This window comes from Lycium ferocissimum, chromosome 9 (assembly GCF_029784015.1).
Source record: "Lycium ferocissimum isolate CSIRO_LF1 chromosome 9, AGI_CSIRO_Lferr_CH_V1, whole genome shotgun sequence".
NCBI classification, from domain to species: Eukaryota; Viridiplantae; Streptophyta; class Magnoliopsida; order Solanales; family Solanaceae; genus Lycium; species Lycium ferocissimum.
The window spans coordinates 53558133-53585639 of NC_081350.1; the positions used below are offsets into that span (position 1 = coordinate 53558133).

Consider the following 27507-nt stretch of genomic DNA (forward strand, 5'->3'; position numbering starts at 1 on the left):
GAAGCGATGATCAAAGTCAATTCTCAATGAAGAAAAGATAGAAGAATTTACATTATTTTGAATTTAGTGAGTCTTTGAAGTGAAAAAAGAGTGACAATCTTGATTTTTTTGTGGACAAATATTTAAAGAAACTGAGATTTACATATCTAAAGCATTTCTCTAGCCCCACAATAATTACTCATTAAAAAGTTTTGGAGGGAAAATATTTCATTTAATTAGAGAAAATAGCTACTGTGCACCCTAACGTTTGGCCGGATTATTTATAACACACTCAACCTTTACGGATGACCTATTACACCCCGTACTTATTTATAGTGTGTTTTATTGGCATTTTTGTGGTGAGGTGGAACTTATAACTAACTTTTGGAACTGAACAACTACTTTCCCGAGAAGCTAACTGACTGCTTGAGCCATATTATTGACACACTAGCTGCATTCTTCATCGACACACCAGCTGCATTCTTGCATCAATTAGCTACAACACATCTAAAATGTGAGTATATAAGTTATTCGTTTAAGCTTGTCAATGAAGCCTATCCAGAAATAGTGCTTTGACATTGTCCTTGCCAATGATTTTTTCGTAATAAGTGAGTCGTAAACAGGTTCTGCCATACCTTGATTGGATCCTTTTCCAGTAGCTGAGGCCCTCATTTTACCCACTATGGGGCGGGTTGAAACTTAATCCGTTTATGTTCAAACCATTTTCAACCTATCCAAATCCAACAAAACCCACCCATTTGCTACCCCTAGCTGAGGGTGAATGAGGCATCTCCGGTTCCCGTTGCACAACAGTTACTACACAACAAACATCCCTCACCGTAATTCCAGATTCACTATCTGCATTGAGAAACAGGTCAGTCACGCCTCTGTTATTAACAGTCTCTATTCAAGTTTCACAATTCTCATATAGCAAACATTTTCACCTGGAGCATATTTGCGTACAGCATTTTCTGACTCAACGACAACCATCTGGGATTCAAGAAAATGCTGAATTGCTTGCCTAAGAGATAAATTCAGTAGCAGATCTTCCACTGTACATCTGATAGAAAGACATTTTGGGCACTTCACCTTTTCAGGAAGAGCTAGACGAATGCCTACAGATACATTTGTTGGTAAAACTGTGTTCAGAACTGTAGGAAACAACAACCAGAAACTGGAAAAACCAGAAAGTAGAAAAAAAAAAACAGAAACTGTGTAAAGTCGAAATTTTTTTCAGAAACTAAGAAATATCCGAGACCACAAAATTCACTGTGTGTCCTCAAGGAATTTAATCCCCTCACTGTACCCGAGGTTATGGATTATTTCCTCCCAGGATAAAACGGATATACCTGTCGCAGGAGTGGCGGTACCTCAAACGCCTACGACTTCGACGAACTCAAATTAGGTAACGAACCACACACAGACTCGATAGTTTTATTTCAAGAAAAAGAATGCAGAATTTGCTATGCAGAAAAATTTTCAGTGGTTGAAAAATGAGGCATTGCCTTCAGAAAATGAAGATTGAAGTTAAATAAATTTGGTCAAAAAAGATTATCAATCAATCAGACCAAATCCGAATCCGAATCCGAATCCGAGCTGAGCGACGACGACGGCGCGAGGAGAGTCTCTCTTCTTAACCCTTTAAGAGCTAGAAGAAGTGCTTTCTAATATAAGCACATAACTTTTCCTTTCTACCACCAATGTGGTACAAAGCTCCTTTTTCAAAAGAACTTTGCTTTAAACTTCATCAATCAATCAGATCATTTGACCAAATCCAAATCCGAAGCCGAGCCGAGCGACGACGACGGTGCGAGGAGAGTCCCTCTTCTTAACCCTTTAAGAGCTAGAAGAAGTGTTTTCTAATATAAGCACATAACTTTCCCTTTCTACCACCAATGTGGTACAAAGCTCCTTTTTCAAAAGAACTTTGCTTTAAACTTCATTTTCCTTCCATTGTCTTTTTCCCTCCATTTCTCATTCACACCAACTTAGCTAGCTTCAATCATTAACTAGCTTTAACAATCCCCCACATGAATGGGGAATGGCTATATGATGAAAAACATGCATGAAAAAAAACTGTGTGATTCGAAAGCAAGGATTAATCGCATCTGGATAAGTAGATTTCTCTTTGAACTTTCCGTAGTGAACATATGTCGAATATACTCGGTCAATCGGTAGATTTGATATCTTTGAACCGTCGAGCTTTGGTGTATACCTAGACAACCACATGTCACACAATTAACCCTTTAACCGTCTTTGATTCTCATTGTTTTGTTCGTTTCGGCCCATGAACAACACTTGTTCATAAGTGCGTAGAGAATTGGCCTTCCAGAATTCTCCTTGAAGCGGCTTACACTTCACACTTACATAGGTGATTCCTAAATGTGTCATCTCGTAGATACACTATTTGATACACCCCGTATCAAACTTATAAACCATTAAAAAGCCTTAATGCTTTATCCTGGTACTGAACATTGTCTCATCACGAGAACGGACAAAAAAATTATTGTGACAATGTTGAACCGTCATCAATGAGTTTGTTTGATCTCTTTAACCTAGATCTTGGGATCTCCAGTCTTCTAGGTAGAGTTACCACCACGATGACTTGTCCTCGACCATAGTCCCATTCCCCTCGATGATCTTTCAACCACCTCTCTAGTTAGGCCTTTAGTTAGTGGATTCGACACATTATCTCTGGACTTAACATAGTCAATTGTGATAATTCCACTAGAGAGTAGTTGTCTAACGGTATTATGTCTTCGTCATATGTGACGAGACTTTCCGTTGTACATGACACTTTCGGCTCTTCCTATAGCCGCTTGGCTATCGCAATGTATGCATATAGGAGCCAAAGGTTTGGGCCAAAATAGAATATCTTCTAAGAAATTCCGGAGCCATTCAGCTTCTTCACCTGCTTTGTCTAAAGCTATGAACCCAGATTCCATTGTAGAGCGGGCGATACATATTTGTTTGGATGACTTCCAAGACACTGCTCCTCCACTTATGGTAAAAACGTATCCACTTGTGGATTTAGTTTCAGTTGAACCGGTGATCCAATTTGCATCATTGTATCCTTCAATAACTGCAGGATACCTGTTATAATGCAAAGCAAAGTTTTGAGTATGTTTTAAATACCCCAAAACTCGTTTCATTGCCAGCCAATGATTTTGGTCGGGATTACTAGTGTAGTGACTTAGTTTACTTATAGCACACGCAATATCAGGTCGCGTATAGTTCATGAGATATATCAAACTTCCCAACACTCTGGCATAATCTAATTGAGAATGACTTTCACCTTTATTCTTTGCAAGAGCAAGGTTCATATCAATTGGCGTCTTTGCAACTTTAAAGTCCAAATACTTGAACTTTTCAAGTACCTTTTCAATATAATGAGATTGAGACAATGCTAGACCTTGAGGAGTCTTATGGATTTTAATTCCCAGAATTAAATCGGCAACTCCTAAGTCTTTCATATCGAACTTACTAGCAAGCATGCGCTTAGTAGCATTTATGTTAGCAGTGTCGTTACTCATTATCAACATATCATCCACGTACAAACAAACAATGACAACGTGGTTTGGAGTGTTCTTAATGTAGACACATTTGACGTGGTTTGGAGTGTTCTTAATGTAGACACATTTATCACACTCATTTATCTTGAATCCATTTGACAGCATCGTATGGTCAAATTTTGCATGCCACTGTTTGGGTACTTGTTTTAGTCCGTAAAGAGACTTAACAAGTCGACACACCTTCTTCTCTTTCCCTGGAACTACAAACCCTTCGGGTTGTTCCATGTAAATTTCTTCCTCCAACTCTCCATTTAAGAAGGTTGTTTTCACATCCATTTGATGGATTTCAAGACCGTACACGGCGGCTAACGCTACTAACACTCGAATAGATGTAATCTTCGTTACCGGCGAGTATGTATCAAAGTAATCAAGACCTTCTCGCTGTCTAAATCCTTTAACAACTAGTCTTGCCTTATATTTATCAATAGTACCATCAGCTCTCATTTTCCGCTTGAAAATCCATTTGGAACCTAAAGGTTTATTCCCTGGAGGAAGATCAACCAATTCCCAGGTATGGTTATTCAATATGGATTCTATCTCACTATTGATTACCTCTTTCCAAAATTGAGCTTCCAATGAAGACATAGCTTTGTTCAAAGTTCGAGGCTCATTTTCCAACAAAAATGTTAGAAATTCTGGTCCAAAGGAAGTAGACGTCCTTTGACGTTTGCTGCGTCTTGGATTTTCCTCATCAGGAACATTTTCCTTTGTTTCTTCCCGAGGTCGTTTAGATTCTTTGCTAGAAGACTCACATTCCTTTTTATATGGATATATGGTTTCAAAGAAGTCAGCATTATTTGATTCAATTACCGTATTCACCTGAATGTCGGGATTTTCTGATTTGTGAACCAGAAATCGATATGCCTTACTATTTTTGGCATATCCTATGAAAACACAATCAACGGTTTTAGGTCCTATTTTTACCTTTTTGGATTTAGGAACTTGCACCTTGGCCAAACACCCCCACACTTTGAAGTATTCCAAATTGGGCTTCCTTCCTTTCCACTTTTCGTATGGAATAGATTGTGTTTTGCTATGGGGCACTCGATTGAGTATTCGGCTAGCTGTTAGGATAGCTTCCCCCCACAAGTTCTGGGGTAAACCAGAACTTATTAACAGGGCATTCATCATTTCTTTCAGTGTTCTATTTTTCCTTTCCGCAATTCCGTTCGATTGTGGCGAGTAAGGGGCAGTTGTTTGATGAATAATGCTATATTCCAAACATATTTGTTCAAAAGGAGATTCATATTCACCGCCCCTATCACTCCTTATCATTTTAATCTTTTTATTAAGTTGAGTCTCAACTTCAGTTTTTATCTTCGAATGCTTCAATTGCTTCATCTTTACTATTAAGTAAATAAACGTAGCAATACCGCGTACTATCATCAATAAAAGTTATGAAATACTTCTTTCCACCGCGAGATGGGATTGACTTCATGTCACAAATATTTGTATGGATTAAGTCTAAAGGACTTGAATTCCTTTCAACTGACTTATAAGGATGTTTAGCATACTTAGATTCAACACAAATTTGACATTTTGATTGATTGCATTCAAACTTAGGCAATACTTCCAAACTAATCATTTTTCATAAGGTCCTATAATTGACATGTCCTAAACGTGAATGCCATAAATCATTTGACTCAAGCAAGTAAGACGAAGCAGAAACTTTATTGTTATTATCAATGACCATTACATTCAGTTTGAAAAGGCCCTCTGTGAGGTAACCTTTTCCTATTTACATTCAGTTTGAAAAGGCCCTCTGTGAGGTAACCTTTTCCTATGTACATCTTGTTCTTACTTATTACAACCTTATTAGAAACATAAACACACTTAAAATCATTCTTCACTAGAAGTCCGGTAGATACTAAATTTTTCCTAATTTCAGGAACATGACATACGTTGTTGAGAGTCACCACCTTGCTAGAGGTCAAAGTTACCACCTTGCTAAAGGTCATCTTCAGCAGTATCCTTCCATAACCTTCAATCTTGGCCGTTGCAGAATTTCCCATATATATGGTCTCGTCGGGCCCGGTGGGAGCATATGAAGCAAAGGCTTCTCTAACAGCACAAATGTAGCGAGTGGCGCCAGAGTCAATCCACCACTCTCTCTTTAGATTTCCCACTAGGTTGCACTCGTACAACATAGCGCACAAGTCATCAACTTCCTCGTTTGTTTCAACCATATTAGCCTGACCCTTTTTCTTTTCCTTTTTCAGAGCACGACGATCTCACACTTTGTGTCAGATTTTTCCACAATTGTGGCAGTTTCCCTTGAATTTCTTCTTGTTGGGATAATTCCTTGGTCCGGATGCCTTTTTCCTCTTTTTTAGATTAGTTGGGGCAGTTTCAACAATATGTGCTCCCCCTATGATTGATCTCCCATTTGCCTTCTTCTCCACTGCCTTGTTATCTTCCTCGATTCTCAACCGACGATGAGATCTTCCAAAGGTCATCTCTTTTCACTTGTGTTTCAAGTAATTTTTGAAGTCCTTCCATGAAGGAGGCAACTTCTCTATCACTGCCGCAACTTGAAACGCCCCACTAATCACCAAACCTACAACAAACAATATGTAAGTAATAGCGCACTGAATACTTTCGACAAAAGTATTAATTAGATTTATACCTTCAGCGAGGAGATCGTGGATGATAACCTGCAACTCTTGAACTTGAGTAACAACAGACTTGCCATCTACCATTTTGTAGTCCAGAAACTTGGCAGCGATAAACTTTTTAATCCAAAGATCTTCTATTTTATATTTCTTTTCCAACGCATCCCATAGTTCTTTTGATGTTCCCACATTACTATAGACGTTGTAAAGATCATCCTCCGATCCGCTAAGAATATAATTCTTGCACAAAAAATCTGAGTGCTTCCATGCCTCAGTTACAACAAAACGTTCATTCTCAGGTGTTGATTCTGGCAGAACTGGAACGACCTCCTTAATAAACTTTTGGAGGCTTAAAGTAGTTAAATAGAAGTACATCTTTTGTTGCCATCGTTTGAAATCAATCCCGATGAATTTTCCGGGCTTCTCTGCCGGAGCCGGTGCTGGTGCAGCACGACTGGAGGACGCAACATTGCTCGTAGAACCAACCACGGGGGTTGGTGTGGCAGTACTGAGTAGCATTCAAATTTGGAGTCATGTCTCCCATTTCTGTCGCAAACGAAACAACAGAACTTTAATAAACGGTGAAGTTTTTAAATTTTCGAACTGAATCAGTTTTGACAGCAACAAATATAATGCACAACGGTGAAGATTTTAGTTCTTCAAACCGAATCAAGTTTACACAAACAGAATTAAAAAAAACTTCAAACAAAATTTAGAAAACTGTATGTTGTATACTTGATGAAGTTTTTATATCTTCAAATCAAGTATCCAAATGGGTAGAAAGTCATGAAAACTTTAATCTCAACCGGAGTAGAAAATCCAAAGATTTTAGTCTCCAAACAACATACAAGTTCGTTATATCCAAACAACAAACATACAAGTTTCTTTTATTTTCTGGACAACACTGTTTTATGTTAAAGAAAAACACTTTTTTTTAACGTTCTGTAATCGTTAACAACAACAACTGAACACAGAAATAATTATTAAATTCCTTAAGCTTGTTGGTAAAACTGTGTTCAGAACTGTAGGAAACAACAACCAGAAATTGCAAAAACCAGAAAGTAGAAAAAAAACAGAAACTGTGTAAAGTTGAAAAAAATTTCAGAAACTAAGAAATATCCGAGACCACAGAATTCACTGTGAGTCCTCAAGGAATTTAATCCCCTCACTGTACCCGAGGTTATGGATTATTTCCTCCCAGGATAAAACGGATATACCTGTCGCAGGAGTGGCGGTACCTCAAACGCCTATGACTTCAACGAACTCAAATTAGGTAACGAACCACACACAAGACTCGATAGTTTTATTTCAAGAAAAAGAATGCAGAATTTGCTATGCAGAAAAATTTTCAGTGGTCGAAAAATGAGGCTTTGCCTCAGTTTATATAGCCGCGAAACATACCTGTTCAGAACAGGTTTGGTGGCTGTTCGGAAAGGCCTTGCCTTTTTCGAAAAAATAAGAACGTTGGGATTTAAATTTAATTAATTACCAATTAATATTTTCCCGCAGAAATAAAAATAATTTCAGAAAATGAAGATTGAAGTTAAATAAATTTGGTCAAAAAAGATTATCAATCAAATCATTTGACCAAATCCAAATCCAAAGCCGAACCGAGTGACGACGGCACGAGGGGAGTCCCTCTTCTTAACCCTTTAAGAGCTAGAAGAAGTGCTTTCTAATATAAGCACATAACTTTCCCTTTCTACCACCAATGTGGTACAAAGCTCCTTTTTCAAAAGAACTTTGCTTTAAATTTCATTTTCCTTCCATTGTCTTTTTCCCTCTATTTCTCATTCACACTAACTTAGCTAGCTTCAATCATTAACTAGCTTTAACAACATTCACCCAAAAAAAGCAGTAAGTATATTCTCAATGCTCAAAAAGAGATTCTGTAAGTGATAACACATGCAAAGAGTGAAGGTAATGCACATGATGCTCCAATTTCAAATGAAAAAAAAATGCATAATGGAAGCAGACACAGATGAAAGGACGACACCCAATTATGCAGATACTACTCACATTTCTCACAAACACTGCTGCCAGCAAGGTATCATCACAGCATCCCTAGAGAAATTATTGCAGAGAGGGTGTTTCAGTTCTACAGGCAAACCACTACTGGGAATAGGCATCACATTAGAGATGTTTGCTCCCTTATGACTAGGAGCATAAGTTGAATTTTCAGGATTGATATTAGGCACAATGTTTTCCTCTGTCTGCGAGACCAGAGAATTTAGAAATCAAGCATTTAGTTCGCAATTATTTCATATTAGTTAAACATGACATGACATAGAAAAGTTCTATTGATAACACCTTATCGAAGGATTCGGCAGCGAGTAGAACAACCTCAGGGAAGCTAGAGCTGAGTATTTCATAAAATATATTCCACCACTCTAAGAGAAATCCTTCCGGAGCATTAATAGCTGAACAAATCACAAAATAAAAAATCATTACTCCAAACCTTAGCAGCACACTAACACTTTACAACTCCATTATACATATAATAACAACTAGTACGCCTCAGTCCCAAACAAGTGGGGTCATGCTATATGAATCTTCACTGACCATGTTACTCAATGTAAATTGATCTCAGGCCAATACTATGAAAAATAAAAACATTATACAAGATACTGAAGGGCAGTTACTACAATACTTTCATATATGTGAAGTTGCATTTTAAGAACATCCAACATCAGATAAATAAAATGCACCACATGATTCAAAGAGAATGACCTCCACTTATTAGAGAAAATTTCAAGAACAACATGATCAACAATCTATCATATCGTCATACGTAAGAATTCCAAACTAAACATAATATTTTTTCGACTCTTTCAAGATAAAGAAGAATCATTACTAACGCACATATCAAGAACCATTACTAAAGCACATAAAATAATTCATTAGAATATCAGTTTTTAGTAGCCGATTAAAGAATAGAATTCATTAGAAGTGTAAAGAAATGGAGCTTGGTCTAACTCAACCCCAAAAGCTAGCTCATGAGGGAGGATTGTCCAAGTCTATAAAAGGAGACCATGTACCCCTTTAACCTACCGATGTGGGACTCTTAACACCCCACCGCACGCCCAGGGTTGGACATCTGGTGTGTCAACAATTTTTTTTATGGGGCCCAACATTAGAAACAATTAATTGGGCGGGTCTGGTTCCGATACCATGTAAAGAAATGGACCCACAGATGTGGGACTCTTAACGAAAAGGAGATACTTACCAACAGGATTTGGATTAGTAATAATTTCTCTGGTGAATACCTCACCCGTCTGATTGAGACCTCTCTTAGCCATGTAATCAAGAATGACAAGTTCAAGTCTGAAAAACACAAACAAGTAAAAGAAAAGCATGAAAAAGACAGTCAAACAAAGGGGAAAAAGCATATACGCCCAAAATCAAAAGAAATGCAGACAAGGACAAATTATCAAGAGTATCAATCATTACAAATATAAGTATAAAATAACTGAGGCGTAGTAGTTTTTGCCATAAAATAACTGGCGAACACGTGAAAACTTATGAGTGTCGAGCCTCGGAACCGGCCATGATCACAAAAAATTAAGTGTTCCGTAACCACAAAAAAAAAAAAAAAAAAAAAAAAAAAAAAAAAAAAGAGAAGAGAAAGAAGGTTTGAACAAGAACAACCGGGAAAGTAAGTGTAGGGAAAAAAGACCAAAACATTCGATTTAAATAGAGAGGAGAAGAAGAGGAATGATGGTCCCGAGTGAGAAAAAGAACCCTGGATTCTTTATTATTTGATTATCTTACCTTTTTTTAAAGTAATATTTTTTATTGAAAACTACCATTAAAAAACAAAGAGAAAATAAAGAGGCGTTAATGCAGATCACAAGCAAAGTCAGAATAGAAGTCAATTCTAAGAAGGAAGCTGAGTAAGAAGAAGATGAATTAATTGTTTGTCCTAGTATGAGTTTTTAGGTGACAACATACAACAATTTTCATTGCAATATTTAACCCTTAAGCTTTGACCAAAAGATGTGACGACAAAAGTTACTGGACCTTCTCAAATATGAGGTAATCTAATAGCTTTTTCACAGTTGGACAAACACTCATTACTTTTGTGCAAATACAATTTTGGTTTCTAAGCAAATTTTGCACTGAATTCCACGCAAGATGGTTAAAACTCACAACTATCACAACAACAAACAACCCCCCCCCCCCCCCCAGTGTATAAAAGTGCTGCACAGTCAGTGTAGTTTAACATATTTTACCATATTATCTACAATCTTTTTATGCTACACTTACACTATCAAGCTTATTGTAGGCTATTTGTTATGTGTTACGAAGTGCCCTGATAGTGTAAAAATGCTATTTTTACCACAGTGTAAAGGATAAAAATTGGGAGTTATCCATCAATTTTGAGAAGTATTAGGGTATTGCATAATTTTGAATACTTGAGATTATGTGACTACTGATACCAGAGATTAAAAGGTTCATTTAATTGTTACTACCTAACTTAAGATTTTCGAATGTCAAACACTTTTTCTATTTTGTCAACTATTTAATTTCAAAAAGTGGTAGTCAAGTAATATATATAAATAGATATCATGGCATTGACATTATGCGACAGCTTAGGTAACAAATTAAATTATTGTTAAATAGATACCATTTTTCCTTAAGTTATTCGATTGCACCACTAGTGCAGTGGGATGGATGAAATCCTTCCATACTTAACTAGAGGTCTCGGGTTCACGCTTCGGGAATGAGAAATCCTTGGTAAGGAGCCTTATGCGGCATGAATCTAGATTAAACGGGCCAATAGGTTTCGGATACCAGATTGTTATAGTAAAAAAGAAGGCATTCGATTGACTATTAAAATGTATCAAGTGATTATTAACTGCAATCATAATGAAATGGCTTAATAGTTGTTCGAATGTTCTGTTGGACTGCAAATTACAATGAAGGAAGGTTTTCATTTAGCTCCTGTATTGCATGTATGAACTCTAATAAATGTGGTAAGTTAGTAGTAACATCTATATATTGTGCAAAGATTAATATAGTACTTCTGTTTAAGGAGGCATTCAAAAGTGTATTAAAAGATATCACTTCATCGCTTTTGTAACGACCCATCCGGCCGCTATGGGAAATGTAGGATCACCCCACCAAACCGCTATGGGAAATGTAGGATCACCCCACCAAATAGAACCTTCCCAAGGGTAGTACGAGCTAATAGTAAGTCTAAGAATTGAAAACTTGACTTGTTTGTGGTTATTTTTTTATTGTATTGAGTCCGTCGGGGGGTGACGTAGAAAATTAGAACTCCGTTGGGAATTTCGAGGCCACAGGTGGATTCGTATGACGTTTTATGTATATGTGCATGTTTGGTTTGTGCTTGTGAGGCCTCGGATGAAATGCTGAGTGATAGAGGGAAAAACTGGGAAAGAGTCGAGCTCACTGCCCAAGTGGCACCGCTGCTGCGGTGGGTGTACCGCTGTAGCGGTGTGTTCATCGCCGCCACTAGTCAACCACTTTCCATGTGGCCGCTGTGGCGGGCGATGGCCCGCTACGGCGATACCGCCATAGCGGTGGATGGCTCGCTATGGCGGTGGGCGGACCATTCTTGGTCCGCTATAGCGGGTTCTTAGGTCTTATAAGAGACCGCTACGGTAAAAATGGGGCTTGCAATGCGGTCGACGGAAAAACAAAGATTTTTAAAGACTTAGTCCATATTCTTTATTCATAAAACTCCAATACAGTTCCCCACAAACACCTAGGGTGAAATTCCAAGCTAGGCCAAGAATACTCTTGAGAGGTAAGTCTCAATCATTCCCTTCAATCATTCCGTATCATCTTCATGATTATAATCACTTTTATGGGTCTTCAATGGTGAAATTGTAATAGAAACCCTAGAAATTAATAAACCTCCTATACTTGATGGGTTATGGTGGTTATCACTTATTTATCATCTAATGGCTTGGGTTAACTCCTCTTAATCATGAATTGAACCCGTAGAGCCATAAACTAAGTGAATTGAGACCTAGGGTTCTATAAAAATGGTAGCTTGACCATGAAAACTGCTTGTAGTTGGAATGTTGATGTAATATTGTTATAATTGGATGATTAGTGATGACTAAGGCCTTTGTTAGGTTGCTTTACACCTAGAAAATCATTCACCCATTGGAATGGGGTAAAGGGAAGGGTATTCTTGAATTGGTACTTGTGATTTGAGTAATTGTGACTCATTGAGCCTTCTATTTCTAGACTTTGAGCGTTCCGAGGCTTTAAGGAAGGGAAAAGCTGTAGCGGAGTGACTTGCGTTATTCTCGCTCTACGTTTGAGATAGGTTACGGTCTACTTGAGTTAGACTTTGGTTAATTGATTGTATGTTTTGTAAATTCTTTAGGAGAAGCATGTCTAGTTTTGATGCATGATATTGTGTGGTTGAACTCCTATGTGAATGTGATTGAGTGATTGTGTAGGCTTCGTGCCACTACTCATGTGTGTTGAATCTACAGTGGATGTATTTGTGATGAGAAATTAATATAATCTTCTCGGCGATATTGTGATACGAAATGATGAGGTGAGTATCAATAATAAGAGGGCAGGAAACACCGTTACATACAGATATATGGAAAGGCACATATGTGACCTAGATTATGGGCTCGTGGTCTGAGGTTCGTTCCTGAAATGAGGAATATATTAATATGGCCCGCGTTCGAAGTTCTTTCCGGAGCGGAGGCTTATGCTCGGGTCCGATGAGTAATCGGAACGAGTGATACATGGACACCATGGATCCCCTGCAGGTCATGACTACTGAGCAATGACATCAGTTAGCATGTGTGTATAGTGAGTATGGGAACTTTAAATGCCATTATTTGGCTGTAACTCTCAGTGAACAAAAGCATTACTCGTTTAATTACTGAATAATTGCATTTACAATGAAGAAATTAACAAACAAAATGCCAAAAAAAATGAGAAAAAAGATAAATAGGAATGGTGGTCATAGAGAGGTGTCACATCACCTTGTCTATGCCTGGCTTTATATTATATATAGACTGTGATAGACTTATTTTCGTGTTGTGGTTTTCCGTTGATTGATTCTTGCTATTTGGGTGATTTGATTGGTGATTATCCTTGGTTGACTTGTCATGGTTTATTTATTTCATGTCTGTGGGCTGGCTTGTTTATTCTATTGATTTTATGAGATATGCATGATACTAATCTTAGTCGGCCTATGATATCTACCCAAATACATAGTGTTTGTAAATCGATACTAAATTGCTGCATTCTTTGAGTGCAGATTGTGATACAGAGACTGCTACCCGCTCTCACATCTAACGTTGAGGACGTTGCTAACAGATTGAGGGTGAGCTTCTATCCATGCCAGGCCGCCCGAAGATTTTCCTCTTATGATGTCTATTTCCTATTCTGGACATTATGGATATTTATTAGACAAATTTCATTCCTTAGACATGTTCTAGTTTAGAGTCCTCGTACGATAACTTTCGGATTTTGGGGATTTTGTAATAGTTAGAACTTCCGCATTTACTTCAGTACTTTTATGGCATGACTTATTTTGGTTATTTTCTGCTTAAATGAGTAATAACTGACTAATTTGGTTAATATAAAAACGGACTTGGATGAATAGATGACTTGTGTGTTGGTTCGCCCACTAGGAGTTAGTGTGGGTGCCAGTCATGGCGGGTTGGGTCGTGACAGCTTTAAGCGGAGAAACTTTGCAAAGCAATGGATTATTGCTTCACAGGGGAAACCATGGTCTTCATAGAAGTGTGCGCTTCAAACAATGATATGTAAAGCTGTCCCAATAACAAACGGTCGGCTCTTTGAATCTCAACTTTGAGGAGTTGGATTAGTATCGGCATTATTGTGTGTTGAATACTGAAAGTAGCTATTTTAATTGTAATTTTATCATTACAATACCAAATTCATATGTATTTGATATTTTTTTTAGTGTCGTGAATAGTATGCTTCGTTTCTAAAAAGCGGGTGTTTCATTTCTCGCTTTTCGATTCAAGCCCCATGGACCTTGTCAGTTTTGTCGCTTTTGTCTCTTTTTGCTTTTAAAAATACTGGTGGGTGTTGAATTGTGTGACCCACTTTATCTAAATTGCTTCACTTCACAGATTCCTCCATCGGAAGGTTAAACAATGATTATTTGGGCAGATGCGGACTCGATGGCATGTTTTTTGATTAATCACATGACATGGATTGTGCTTGCTGGTAATGTTCCTTACATTGTTCTATTTTCAAACAAGTCACTATTTCTGGTGGAACCTAAGGTGTTTGGAAGCACATGTTATGTCGAGATGTTCAACCATTTCTTACCAAGTTGGACCCCAAGAAGCTAGAAGTGTGTTTTCTTGGGCTATTCTCACCTTCAAAAGGGGTATTAGTTTCATTTTACTGAACTTTGCAAATATATTTAGAGACTACACCATACTTCTATGCACCTCCCATTTCTACAAGTCTGTGTTAAAAAGATGAGTGGTTAGTCTGTGAGATTACTCTTTCTCGAACAACTATCAAATGATGTTCCACCATTTCCTAGTTCTTCTATTGAGCACTAATCAATTATTATGCTTTTAGCATCTGCTTCATCTGCGCCAACAAGACCGCAATTGTTCAAGTTTACTCAAGCAGGCTACAAACTAATGATAGATGTCCTGCATAAATTTCTTCATCATCAGACCCACCTCCACTTGAACCTCCAGAAAATTTTGACCTTCCTATTGCTCTTCTAGAAGGAGATGATTGTGCGGGGATTTCTTCTCTCAAGAAGTTTTTACTTGCCAAGTTTCAGACTACAAATTTGGGGCAACCGAAATACTTCTTGGGCATAGAAGTAGCAAGAAGAAAGCAAGAAAGAGGATTTCCTTGTCCAAAAGAGATGTACTTGACCTATTTGCAGAAACTGAAAAGTTGGAAGCCAAGCCGTGTGGCACACCAGTGGTTCCGAATGTACATCTTACTAAGGATGATGGTGACCCTTTTCATGATCTGGAAAGATAGAGAAGGTTAGCTGGGAAATTGAACTACCTCACAGTGACCCGTCCTATGCAGTCAGTATTGTTTGTCAATTCATGTTTGCACCGACAGTCAAACATTGGGCAGCTTAGTAAGAGCTCATGGTCTTGGCATATTTCATAGCAATCACAGACACTCATATTCATTGTTTTGCAGATGTTGATTGGGATGGATCATAATTGATAGACGATCTACTACTAGCCACTATGTCTTTATTGGTAGAAATCTGGTATATTGGAGTAAGAAACAAAATGTTGTATCTTGATCTAGTACAAAATTCGAGTATAGAGTTCTCAATCCGCATGTGAAATATTGTGGATACATCACCTTTTAGCTGAGGTTATTTTGAAGACTTTGTCTCCCACAAAACTTTAGTGTGATAATCACGTTGCTTCACACATTGACTCAAATCCAGTGTACAGTGAACTGACAAAACATATTGGGGTTGACGGTCATTTCTTCAAGAAAACATGATTTGTACTGGCTATATGAAGAAAGGAGAGCAATTAGGTGATACATTCACGAAGACTTTTGATGAAACTTGGGTGGAATATCTTTGTAAAAAGTTAGGCATGATTAATATCTATGCTTCAACTTGAGGGGAATTGTTACAGAATACATAGCAAACACTTTGGTAGAGATATTTAGGGATTTTCTGATTTTATTTTCTTAGATAGATTGACTTGTACACCTACAAATAGTTCTCACTCTTAGCATAATACACTAAGGAGTATTCCTCCACTGTCTGATTCGATTGCAGAATCGTTGACTATAAGAAACCAAAAAAAAAAAAAAAGTATTGTTCAAAGCAAAGCATCCCTACACTCCAAGATCGCTCTCTCACATATTTAACTTCTTGCTTTTTCCACTGCAGCACTAGAAAATCATTGATTCCTCTGTTTGCTTACCTCATACTAGGTTTCTAACTCTTCTTTTGTCCAATCTACTCAGTCTACAGCTTAGCGGCTTGTCCTTGACTTAAATTTACAGCGACTAGAATGCATTTCACCTCATTCTTCAATCAAGATATCAAATTAATGTCCAATATGTCAACAAGGCAAATTATCCCCCCTCCTCACCATTAACCAAAAGGATTCATCAGAAGACTCCTAGTAGTAGTGAAACTCTTTTTACTACTGATACTATGGAACAAGACGGGCAGACACACAAACAATCTAATAAACTACGAACAAGACCGTGTCAGGGGACAAACAATGTTTAGTTTGTCCATAATACGCCTTGACTTAACCAGTTTATATCTCCAGGAAAATCGAAGACGTGTGTCCCTGCAGCTAGTGGAGAAGAAGATGCGCGGAGGGAATGGAACACTTTTAAGGCAGGTCATTCGGCCATTAGTCCTAATGAGTCTACGAAAACCCTCCTGCACCTAGATATCAACTTTTCTTTACAAAGAAATGATTAAACAAATGCTGTCAACTAGTTACATGATACATTTTATTGCTTACTCCAGATACTACAAAATCAAGATTTAAAGTGGGATTCTATTCAAATCACCTGGCATAAGTAAGGATTATTCACTTATTTTATCAAGATCCGCTAATCCAATTATACAATCTTACTTAACAATTTTCAAGTACGAATACATCCAGGGAAAAATAACTATACACCAATACCAGTCAAATAACATCCAATAACAAACGCTGAAACGTACCTGCTAAGAAGTATGACATGGAGTGTCAAGGAAAAGTCACTTGACGAAAAAGTCAAGCCCAATATAACAGCAAGACACACCCAGCATAAAAAATGGAGTTAATGGTAAAAAAACACCTAAATTATCACTTTTTCGCTAGTTTCATACCTTAATTATCATGTATTCCCTTTACCTACCTAAACTATCACCCTCTTTATATCAAAACACATCTGAGTTCGCCAAATATTTAAAATTAATCGACAACTGGCGCGTGGAGGTCAACTCAGCATCGAGGTGTGTTTTGATATAAATGGAGTGATAGTTTAGGTAGGTAAATGGAACAATCGATAGTTGAGATATGAAACTCGCGAAAAGGTGATAGTTTAGGTGTATTTTTTTACCATTATGCATCTTTTAGTGTATTCCAAAACCCGAACCCAAAAATTAAAAAAATTAAAAAAGAAAAATCAACTTGTTGGATCAAACAATAGAGGAATTTAAAGAATAAACATAAAAAAGAACCCCTATAAGGAAGGAACAAGAACGATGAGGAGAAAGGGAAAAAGTATCCCTACGTTGACTCATGAGTGAGTCAACGCTCCAACAAGAACTGTTTTTTTGTTGATGATTAATTCTATTCTGCTAAATTCTTTCCATCAATTTTGTTGAGCCGTCCCGAATGACATAAAAATAGCAGATAATTTTTCCATTAATACCAAACATACTTCTATATAGCCATTGTCAATTAAAAATTTCAATTGTACAAAACTTGAAACCTGATAACAAGATAAAATCTATCTTCTTGGTAAATTGTTGCAGATTCATGGCATATACCATTTACAAGCCAGTAATGATGAATTTTATAATTGAATCATACTTCGTAACCATTCTTGTAAGAAGGCCAAAAGTACTATACTCATTTCAGGGGCAGAGCTAGGGGGTCGGAATGTTACACGGTATATACAAGAGCGAAATTATCTTTATTTGTATACACAGTATATGTTGAATCCCCTTAGCTTCTTCGTGTGTTTACTTCTTTATTATTTTGAATCCCCTTAGTGAAAAATCTTGGCTCCGCCACTAACTTTCTCCACTCAAAGGCACTATATACAAAAATTTCAACATCTTCAGTTTGCACTATATGCAAATTTCAAAAGCAAATCATTACTTGTCCACCATTCAATGCATTGTCAAGATTTTCAATTGTATATAGACTTATTGCCTATGTTGTTCGGACTCTTGAAAATTGGGTGCGCGTCAGATCCTCCAAAAGTAATGCATTTTTGGAGGATACTGATCAGGGGTGCGACAACATTTTAAAGAGTCCGAAAGAACATAGCTAATTGCAGGCTCAATATTTTTCTCAAAAAAAAAAAAAACAAAACAAAAACAAAAAAAAAAACAAAAAAACACGCACACACACATGACACACACAGAGACCAGTTAAAGAGAGTACCTCTGTTAGAGAAACTACAGATGGCTCATCTCTTGCAGGGGGACTTGTTATTTTTCCAACTTTAAATGTCAGATTGCATCAAATTTACTTGCTCCTTAATGTCATGTAACAACGTTAGCTCTTCATGTGTGTCGGGTTATTGCCTCGTACCTTGTCTCTCAACTTCCGATATATCAAACGTCCTATTGACACGACGAATCTCTGCTGTTTCTGCAGCACTAGTTCTTGGACAAATTTCCAAATGCTGCATAGGTACTAAATATTTCTCAGGCCAATCAGTTTCATCTTTAACAAGTTTTTTTATCGGCCTCCTTTGGGACAAAATCTGTCTTTACTGGATCGAGGGACTTCAAAGACATCAAGAACGTTTGGAGGAGAAGCAAAATGACCAGTAGTAGTGCATCGTTTTCTGATTTACTAGTTTTGGACACGTGCCTTTTCTAATTGATACAACCATTTTAAAACAATATAAATAAATTAGAATAAGTATTTGAGGAATTACACGAAAAATTAAGGAGAAAATGCAATTCAAGCTGATGAGTGGTGATATCGATAGTTAATGTCATTGGAAAGCTCAATTTTATTGAATTGCTGTCGAATGAAGTTGAAAGGATGTCTTTCATTTTCAGAGGAGAAATAAATGTTTCTTTACTGCAATTGTTTTCTAATTTGAGCACTATATAACAGTGTGTAACTGTACACATTCAAGTGAATTTGTATAACCTTTTCCTACACGATTTATACTAATATAACAAACATTCAACTTAACAATTCAACTTAACAATTTTCATTATTTTTTTTTATTTTATTTTTTAATAGTTTAACAACCCACAGTTTAAATATAAATATGGGCATCAAATGCATTGTCATAAAGTTTTTGCCTTATTTCTAAGACATTATAGTCTCCTCTTTTATAAGTTTGTTGTCAAATGAATGTAATAAGTTGTAGAAGATGTACCAAAATTGGATCAACATATCTTCCATACGACGGTAGTAGATCATTTTCTGTTTCATAGAGTATATTTGCAAAAAGTAGTTAATTATGATAAAAATACTTAATATTACTAACATCAGAAAACTTAGTACATGTATGTACTTAAAATTATGAATCCTTTTCATTTATGAATTCGACAAAAGAATATTTACGAAATATAATACAATAATCACGTCTCAGACATTAGTCATTTGATATTTTAATATTTCATGAAAAACTTAGCACCCTATTGAATCACATGAAATTAAAAAACGGAAAAGGCTCAAATATGCCATCGAACTATTGAAAATGGTCCATTTATGCCACTCGTCAATAGTTTGGCTTATTTATGCCATTGAACTATAGGAAATGACTCATTTATGCCATCGAACTATAGGAAATGGTTCATTTATGCCACTTATCAATAGTTTGACTCATTTATACCATTACCCATTACCAAAATGACTCATCCATGCCATTTTTCATTAACGCTAGTTTTATAATACAAGATATGACACGTGACCTCCAATTAGAGGTCTACGTCGTTTAATTAAACCAGCCCAATATTAAATATCAAATTAAGAAAAAATCTGACCCATACACCCTGCCCCACCCACAACCATAATATAATTGGAGGCCACGTGTCATATATGGTATTGTAAAACTATCTTTAATGAAATATGGCATAGATGAGTCATTTTGGTAACAGACGATGGCATAAATGAGTCAAACTATTGATGAGTGGCATAAATGAGTCATTTCCTATAGTTTGATGGCATAAATGAGCTATTTCCTATAGTTCGATGGCATAAATGAGCCAAACTATTGACGAGTGGCATAAATGAGCTATTTCAGATAGTTCGATGACATATTTGAGCCTTTTCCGATTAAAAAATCACTAGAAATTTGTTAATAATTAATTAGGAGAAGGAAAATTATTTTATAAAATACAAGAAGAGTTCGTACAGTAGGAAAAACCTATAAGAGAAAACAAACTCCCTCCGTTTCAATTTATGTGAACCTATTTCCTTTTTAGTCCATGCCAAACAAATGACTCCTTTCCATATGATTCATAACCACACAAAATATATGTGCCTCATTTTACACCGCAAGTTCAAAAGTATTCTCTTTTTTCTTAAACTCCGTGCCAAGTCAAATAGGTTCACATAAATTGAAACAGAGGGAATATTTTACACATACACACACAAGAAAAAGAAAAAGACAAAGGAAAAACACCATAGACTACCTACCCATGTTAAGTAAAAGGACGATGTCTGCAGGTTAGGATTTAGGAACAAGCATAGGCTCAAGATACATAGTAGGAGTGCCCTAGAGACTATTAATGAGAATTGGGTGATAAATGAATAAATCAACTCAAGCAGTTAACAACAACAAACAAAAAAAAAGATAAACCAACTCATAATATTGGTCTAACAATGCAGCTACGGGCTGAAAAAAGTTTTGGCTAACTATGAAAGAGTATCAATTGATCTATAGAATAATTCCTCTAGCAACGCAGAAAAATAAGGTGAAAAATAATGATGAAAAATAAAAAGAAAAGAGAAGCAAATTGAAGTACCTTTGTAGATAGCTTGTTCGGCATGGGCGATGAGGAAATAGCTAATGTGCTTTACCAAATAAATAAGGATGAAACAAAACATATATGAATGTACAGTAACTGTCAGAATCTGAAAGGAAGGGCATCCAAAGGTTGTGATAAATTGCACTTCGAACAAGCAGCAAAAACTGAAAGCAAACAAAATGACATGGTAAGTCTGCTGTAACGTCTGGTTGCACAGAAGTCCAAAGCAATTGGTCTCCATTTAGTACGGTGAACGACTCTGTAATTAAATAGTTCTGAAAAATCATTTAATAGGAGGTAATATTACTCTTTCGTCTATAATAATGTAATTTATAGATGAAAGCATCGACAGTATGGTAAACAATTGTTTTTGCCAGCGTTAGTTTTTTCGACTTCCACAAGCTTTCTTACGTTAATTTCTTCGAGAATTCTAAGCATCACTAAATTTTGAGTTAGTCTTAATACAATGTATCTCTACTTTCTTGTATATAATTCAAGGAAGTCATTTTAGTGTTTTGAATCAGGAGCGGACCTATGTGCATTTTGGTGGTGCTCCAGCACCCATTAAATCCGACGTAGATTAGATATAGTTATATAAGAAATATATGAAATTTGGGTGTAAATATTAAAAAAGCACCCTGGAAACCAATAACATAGTTGGGTGCTTTAGTTTCCAGGCCGGAACCATAAAGGTTTGTGCGGCTGGGACTTGTGTTCGAACCCTTCCTCAGAATTTTACCATTTTGGTTAATGATAACATTAAAATGAGGCACCCACGACTCTTGAATCCTGAGTCCCCCACTGTTTTGAATTACTTTCTACTTGAATAAATGCACATGTATACACAGAGTTCATGTAGGAATACATAATCAGCAATTTCTACAATAATTAATAAAAAAAATTATTAAAATTTAATGGTGATTTTTCATTAGGCGTTTTTACAATTTTGTACATGAATGCTGAAGGAATAGTTCATAGTTCATGACTAAAGGATAAAAACGTCCTTCGACTTAAATTGGCCATTTTGATAATTCACCTTTTCAACTTAGGGTCTTCCAACTTTTAGAATGGTATGATTCCCTCGATGCTAAACACTCATTTGTCCATCTAAATTCTCGAGAAATTCAATATCACTAGCTTCAACATCATTATATCTGATACTCAAAAGCTTATATTGATACTTTCCATTCTCGAGAAGCCATGCGCTTTCCCAACCTTCAGCCCAAAAATACATGAGCAAGAATAAAGTTGATGAAGACTACATAGACATTTCATACTTATTCACTCAAGGTGAGAGACACAAGAAAACCTACGAAAAGGACAGTCCAATCACAAAAATATATGAGACGTGAGCGACTGTATTAAATCAAATTAAGCACCAGCAAATGAAGAAGTAGGTGCAGAAATTTGGTCTTACAGCTGCCAGAAAACTCGATGAAATTTTCCTCTTTTGGCCACTCTGATTCAAAACACATCTCAAAGAAATCCTTGTTACATCCTCCCCTATAATGCTCCAGCAGATATCCAGAAAAACCATCTGGCCCACTTGTGCTGTCTCCATTCAGTCCTAGTAGGCAAACAGGGGAAAATGCACATGTCTCCATCAATTCTTGTACTACCAAAATATTGCTGATGTTTGAAGATGTTCAAATAAAAGAAGTTACTTGCTACTGCCTTCAAGATTTAGGAGCAACCTTTTATGAAGAATGCAGTCTCACAGCTGGTTCATTTGCTCCTTCACTGCAGCTCGTTTTCCAGATTTCATTTGCTGATCAACTGTTAAATTTTCTAGGGTTCTTTTTTTTTTGTATCACCAAGCATACCAGAAGAAGAGAAATAGGAGAAATAATAAGGCAGGAAATTTTTTTTTTGATCATATCAATGTGGTAAGATTGTCTTCATTTTGTCCCTCAATCAGTTGATTGCTGGACTATGCAAACACTTTGAAGCATTCTGCAACATAGGCTCCTCCTTATATTTGAGTTTTAAGTTACAGTTCTTATTTTGACTACTCATGACTTGATGTACAAAATTTCACAAATGAGATTTCAAAGATAAGAAAATCTCATGGTCTATTTCACATCCAAAATAAGAAGCTGGCCGCAAAGGGATACCTCCGCATAGCCAGTTAGCAGGAGGTCTCGTTCATTTAACGGAATTAACCAAACAAATCGCTCCACCAACTAAACAGCATGGTACAATCACTAGGAGAAAAATGATTACTTGAGTATTCAACTTACTCCAGCATTGTGTTGAGGACAGGATATACTTCTGGGAAACTGTTCCATTTGGGTTGGTACTATTACACTGGGACGTACAACTGGATGGTTAATGACGGGGAATTAAGCCAACTCTGGGGTGAATATAAACCGAACGAATAAATGTAAAGTTGAATCCGAACTGGAACTCCATAATGAAATTTACAGTTCTACTGATACAAAAGTTCAAGGCACTCACAACTGACGGCAATCCTTGATGAGATGCTTGTAGGAGATATCAACAGATTTTTTTTATTTTTTATTTTTTTAAAAAAAAAAAAAAAAGAAAGAAAGAAAGGATGAGGAGACATAATACTGCATAGAAGTAAGAGAAATATTAAAGTAAATAAAGTGGCTAATCTACTAAGCTGATGGAACATTGCACAATCTATCAACAATAACAACAAAAAGTAAGCCCCAATCAGAAGCTAGTAGTAAAATCTATCTTTAAAAGGCATTTGAAATGTTGTCTATTGCTAGAACTTCTCATGGTGATTCTTCTGAAGAGAACATGCGAATTCAAAGCACTCATAACACTAGTAATTTTGTTGAATCTAAGTTTGAAAGTTGTGTGCTTATTTCATACTTCCTTCCACCTAGAATATCTAGTAAAGAAATTACCAGTATGTGTGTGGTTAGTATGATTCTCCTTGGCTGGTATAACTTCAACAGAACAATTTCTATCCACTGATGAAGATTCAGCCCTTCTAACCTCTTGTTCCTTCCCTTTCCCATTAGATGATTGATGGTAGTTCTCAATTCCATCATCTCCTTATCAGCTAGCAGATTACGCTCGTTCATGCTAGTCAATTGATGCTGAATTTGGGACAGTTTATCCCCCATTTCTTCCGATGGTTGCTCTTGGTTCTTGCTTCTGGTTACAATTTCCCTACTTCTGGTCATGATTTCAATGTCGAGGATCACTTTCTCTGATACCAATTGATGCACAAATGCAATGCAATCGAAGAATGACAAGGAATTACTGGATCTAGGAGGGTTAACTCGAAGAACTGCAGTTACAAGCTCAGGGAAATTAATCTGAGAAGAAAGCTATTGAGACAAATGTGTAGAGAGAGAGAAGATATTTTTTATGACCATGAATGAATCAATTGTACACTTTACATGGAATATATGAATCTCTTACATGAGCTAATCTCCAACTAATCTAATTACAATGAATGAACTGGATGTGGCAACTGTAACTAACTAGTGGAACTTGTAACTAACTTTTGGAACTGACTAACTACTTTTTGGAAAAGCTAACTAACTAAGCTTGAGCCATGTCAGTGACACACTAGCTCCATTCTTCATCGACACACCAGCTGCATTCTTGCATCAATTAGCTAGCGACACAGCTAAAATGTCAGTACATAAGCTATTCGGTTTAAGCTTGTCAATGAAGCCTATCCAGAAATAATACTTTGACATTGTCTTTGCCAATGATTTTTTCCTAATAAGTGAGTCATGAAAAGATTCTTCCATAGCTTGATTGGATCCTTTTCCAGTAGCTGAGGGTGAATGATGCATCTCCGCTTCCCGTCGCACAACAAACATCCCTCACCTGAATTTCAGATTCACCATCTGCATTGAGAAACAGGTCAGTCACGCCTCATTCACTAACAGTCTATATTCAAGATTCACATTCTCATATAGCAACCATTTTCACCTGGAGCATATTTGCGTAAAGCATTTTCTGACTCAGCGACAACCATTTGCTTGCCTGGGAGATAAATTTGGTAGCAGATCTTCCACTCTACATCTGATAGAAAGGCATTTCACATCACCTTTTTAAGAAGAGCTAGATGGATGCCTAAAGATACATTCGCCCAGAAAAAGCAGAAGAATATTCTCAATGCTCAAATCAATATTATCCAAGAACACAAGATGCTAAAAAAGAGATTCTGTAAGTAATAACAAATGCAAAGAGTAAAGGTAATACACATGATGCTCAAATTTCAAAAGAAACAAATGCATTATGGAAGCAGACACAGATGAAAGGACTATACTCAATTATGCAGATACTACTCACATTTTCTCACCAAAACTGTGCTGGCAGCAAGGTATCATCACAGCATCCTTAAAAGAAATTATTGCAGAGAGGGAATTTCAGTTATACGGGCAAACCACTAATGGGAACAGCTGGAAAATTGGAGCTTAGCGCCCTTCATCCATAAGACAACAAACATCAGCCTTGCTTATGAGCTAAATAAATGACCAAAATAGAAGGCAGAAAATGCAATAATTTTGCAATGTTGGCTCATTTACAGTTTTTGGTTCAGGTAACTTTGTTCGGAACTTGCTACGATTAAAACCTGAGACAAACAGGCAACCAATTTTTTTTCAAATGAAAAAACAAGAAAAGAACACAAAACAAAAAACACCTTCCAAGAGATATACAACAATAAGACCAACCTCTTTGGATAGCCTGACCTAAGACGTTTGAATCAAACTTTTGATACTGAAACCTGGATGACAAGGAGAATCACATTAATCACACCGGCCATGTATTCTTGCAAACATTTTTTAGCATGGTCTCATTGGAAAGATTGCAAGAGAAACGAGAACTGAAGACAGAAGCAAACGGGATAAGGAATTAGAAGACAGTCAACTTTTCAAAACAACACCATGCATCAGAAAACAGACTGAAAGAGAAAGGCTGTGTATTTGCATTGTTTGGCATGACCAACAGAAAGGCATTTTTAAGTTCTTTTCTTGCTTTAAGAATCACAGAGTGAACTAAAGCTTCTGGACCAAAAGCTAATCTGATCATTTCTTTCTTACCATGGTCTTGTATCAGAAGAATCCCCATGATTTTTGAGGCATTTTCAGGATCTAAATTTTGAATCCTTTGGAAAACAATTTTTGTTGCTTCATATGCATCCATAAAATTCAGTCTCTTTTTGGGGTTGGTAGTAGATTCAACTCCAACTTGGCATTTGCTCCATTTGATAGCTGAAGGACATGCACATACAAAATACACATTTATAAGATTCTGACATGCAAACTCAAAAACAAAGTAATGCTTTCATATACAAAACATGCTTGGATTATCAAGATAATGTAATTAAATGTCTCATATTACAGGCCAAGCAGTTTGGTAAGCCATGCTAGCAGCAGAGTTGCTTTATGGGCTGTCACCCTCACTCTTCCTCTACATATTCAAACATCATGCTAAAGTGAAGTTTTGATTCTTGCAAAATCCAGAAATTGTTTAGATCCAAAAGTGCAAGTCTCCACACATCAAGGTGTGCTCAAGAACAAAGCTTCAACAAATCCAAGGACCTGTTCTCCTACAACTGAAGCTGCATTAAGTCGTAGGAGTGTTAAAGTCTCTGTTTATTTGTTCTTAAATTTGTAAACCTACTCTTCTCAAAAGGAAGCTTTCGTAGGTACTTTAAATTCTCAGTTTTGTGTAGGTAGTTTACCTTCATTCTATTGAGTGGTACCCTTGGCTAGAGTTAGTCAAGGTGTATTAGTGTGTTTGGCTGGAGGTAGTCAAACAGTGTTGAACTCTCAAAGGCTGCTTGTAGGAAGTGAATCTTCACAAGCGTTTGAGTGGTACACTAGGCTAGGGGTAGTCTAGGTGTATTAGTGGCTTGGCTAGAGATAGTCAAGAGTTCCTTGCAGTAGGGATACTGTAAGGGTGGAGGGATTATGTGAGTTAATTCCTAGATTGCAAGAGTTGTAATATGAAGTTGCTCGGTGTAGTGGAGTTAAGATCCTACGTGGTAGGTCGTGGTTTTTAATCCCTTGAGCAAGGAGTTTTCCACGGTAATTTCTTGTGTTATCTACTTACTGCACTGCATCAAGGAACTGGTAAATAACCAGGTCCCTCATATATTGTTTGGTGGACGCATAGCATTATAACAATTGGTATTAAAGCGGATTCTTTCTAAAAGGTTAACACCTAGAAAGGATCGTTCACATGGCTGCTCTACCAAACAAAGAAGAGAAGAGAATGAATCTGAATGCTGAAGGAAGAAGTGAGTCAAGTGATGATGACGAATTAGAAATCGCATATCTCACTCATAGATTTCAGAAAATCATTCACAAAGGTGTTGAATCCCTGAAGAAAAGGAGTCACAGTGAAAACCTCAAAGACAACCTCCATAGGACAGCTACAAGAAATATGGAGCTCACAAAAGGCTCAAAAGAAAGGAGGCAGCTGAAGACTCAATGAGGCAGGCCTTGAATGATTGGAAGGACTCTATGAGGGAACTTGAAGAGGAAACCGACTCAAATGATACATTCAAGTATGGAGTTAACAATGACCTCTCAACGAGTGTCTCGGATCTAAGCGTTGCAAGAAATCCTGGCACAAATGATGAAGCCAAAGAAAAGAAGGTAGATCCTCTTGACAATCAAGCAAGACTCGAAGGTCACTCTCACAAAAGATTAGTCTCCCTGGTAAAAAAAAG

General features: G+C 36.8%; 1 protein-coding gene across 13 annotated transcripts; it reads right to left on the bottom strand.

The window, feature by feature from the left end:
* Window positions 1-689: 689 nt before the first annotated feature.
* Window positions 690-27507, bottom strand: LOC132031289 (uncharacterized). 13 transcript variants are annotated; one of them, XR_009408230.1, is made up of 4 exons: window positions 25871-27507; window positions 25502-25554; window positions 24756-24899; window positions 24157-24670 (listed from the first exon to the last, which is right to left on the bottom strand). XR_009408230.1 is itself a non-coding variant. In XM_059421194.1 (3 exons), exons 1-3 carry the CDS (start codon window positions 25971-25973, stop codon window positions 710-712), a joined length of 324 nt encoding a protein of 107 aa, XP_059277177.1. In that variant the 5' UTR covers window positions 25974-27507; the 3' UTR covers window positions 690-709. The 13 variants fall into 13 exon arrangements, 2 of the variants coding, with proteins under 2 accessions (XP_059277177.1, XP_059277178.1); XR_009408226.1 differs by having other exon boundaries at window positions 24756-25251; XR_009408222.1 differs by having other exon boundaries at window positions 24756-25401.

Excerpts from the sequence above, each read along its gene's own strand:
- LOC132031289 (XM_059421194.1), bottom strand. The coding sequence starts at position 25,973 with ATGGATGCATATGAAGCAACAAAAATTGTTTTCCAAAGGATTCAAAAT. Across the intron at positions 24,849-25,870 it reads TCTTCTGATACAAGACCATG|ATGTAGAGTGGAAGATCTGC; the intron begins GTAAGAAAGAAA and ends CCTTTCTATCAG. Across the intron at positions 838-24,755 it reads TTTACGCAAATATGCTCCAG|ATAGTGAATCTGGAATTACG; the intron begins GTGAAAATGGTT and ends TTCTCAATGCAG.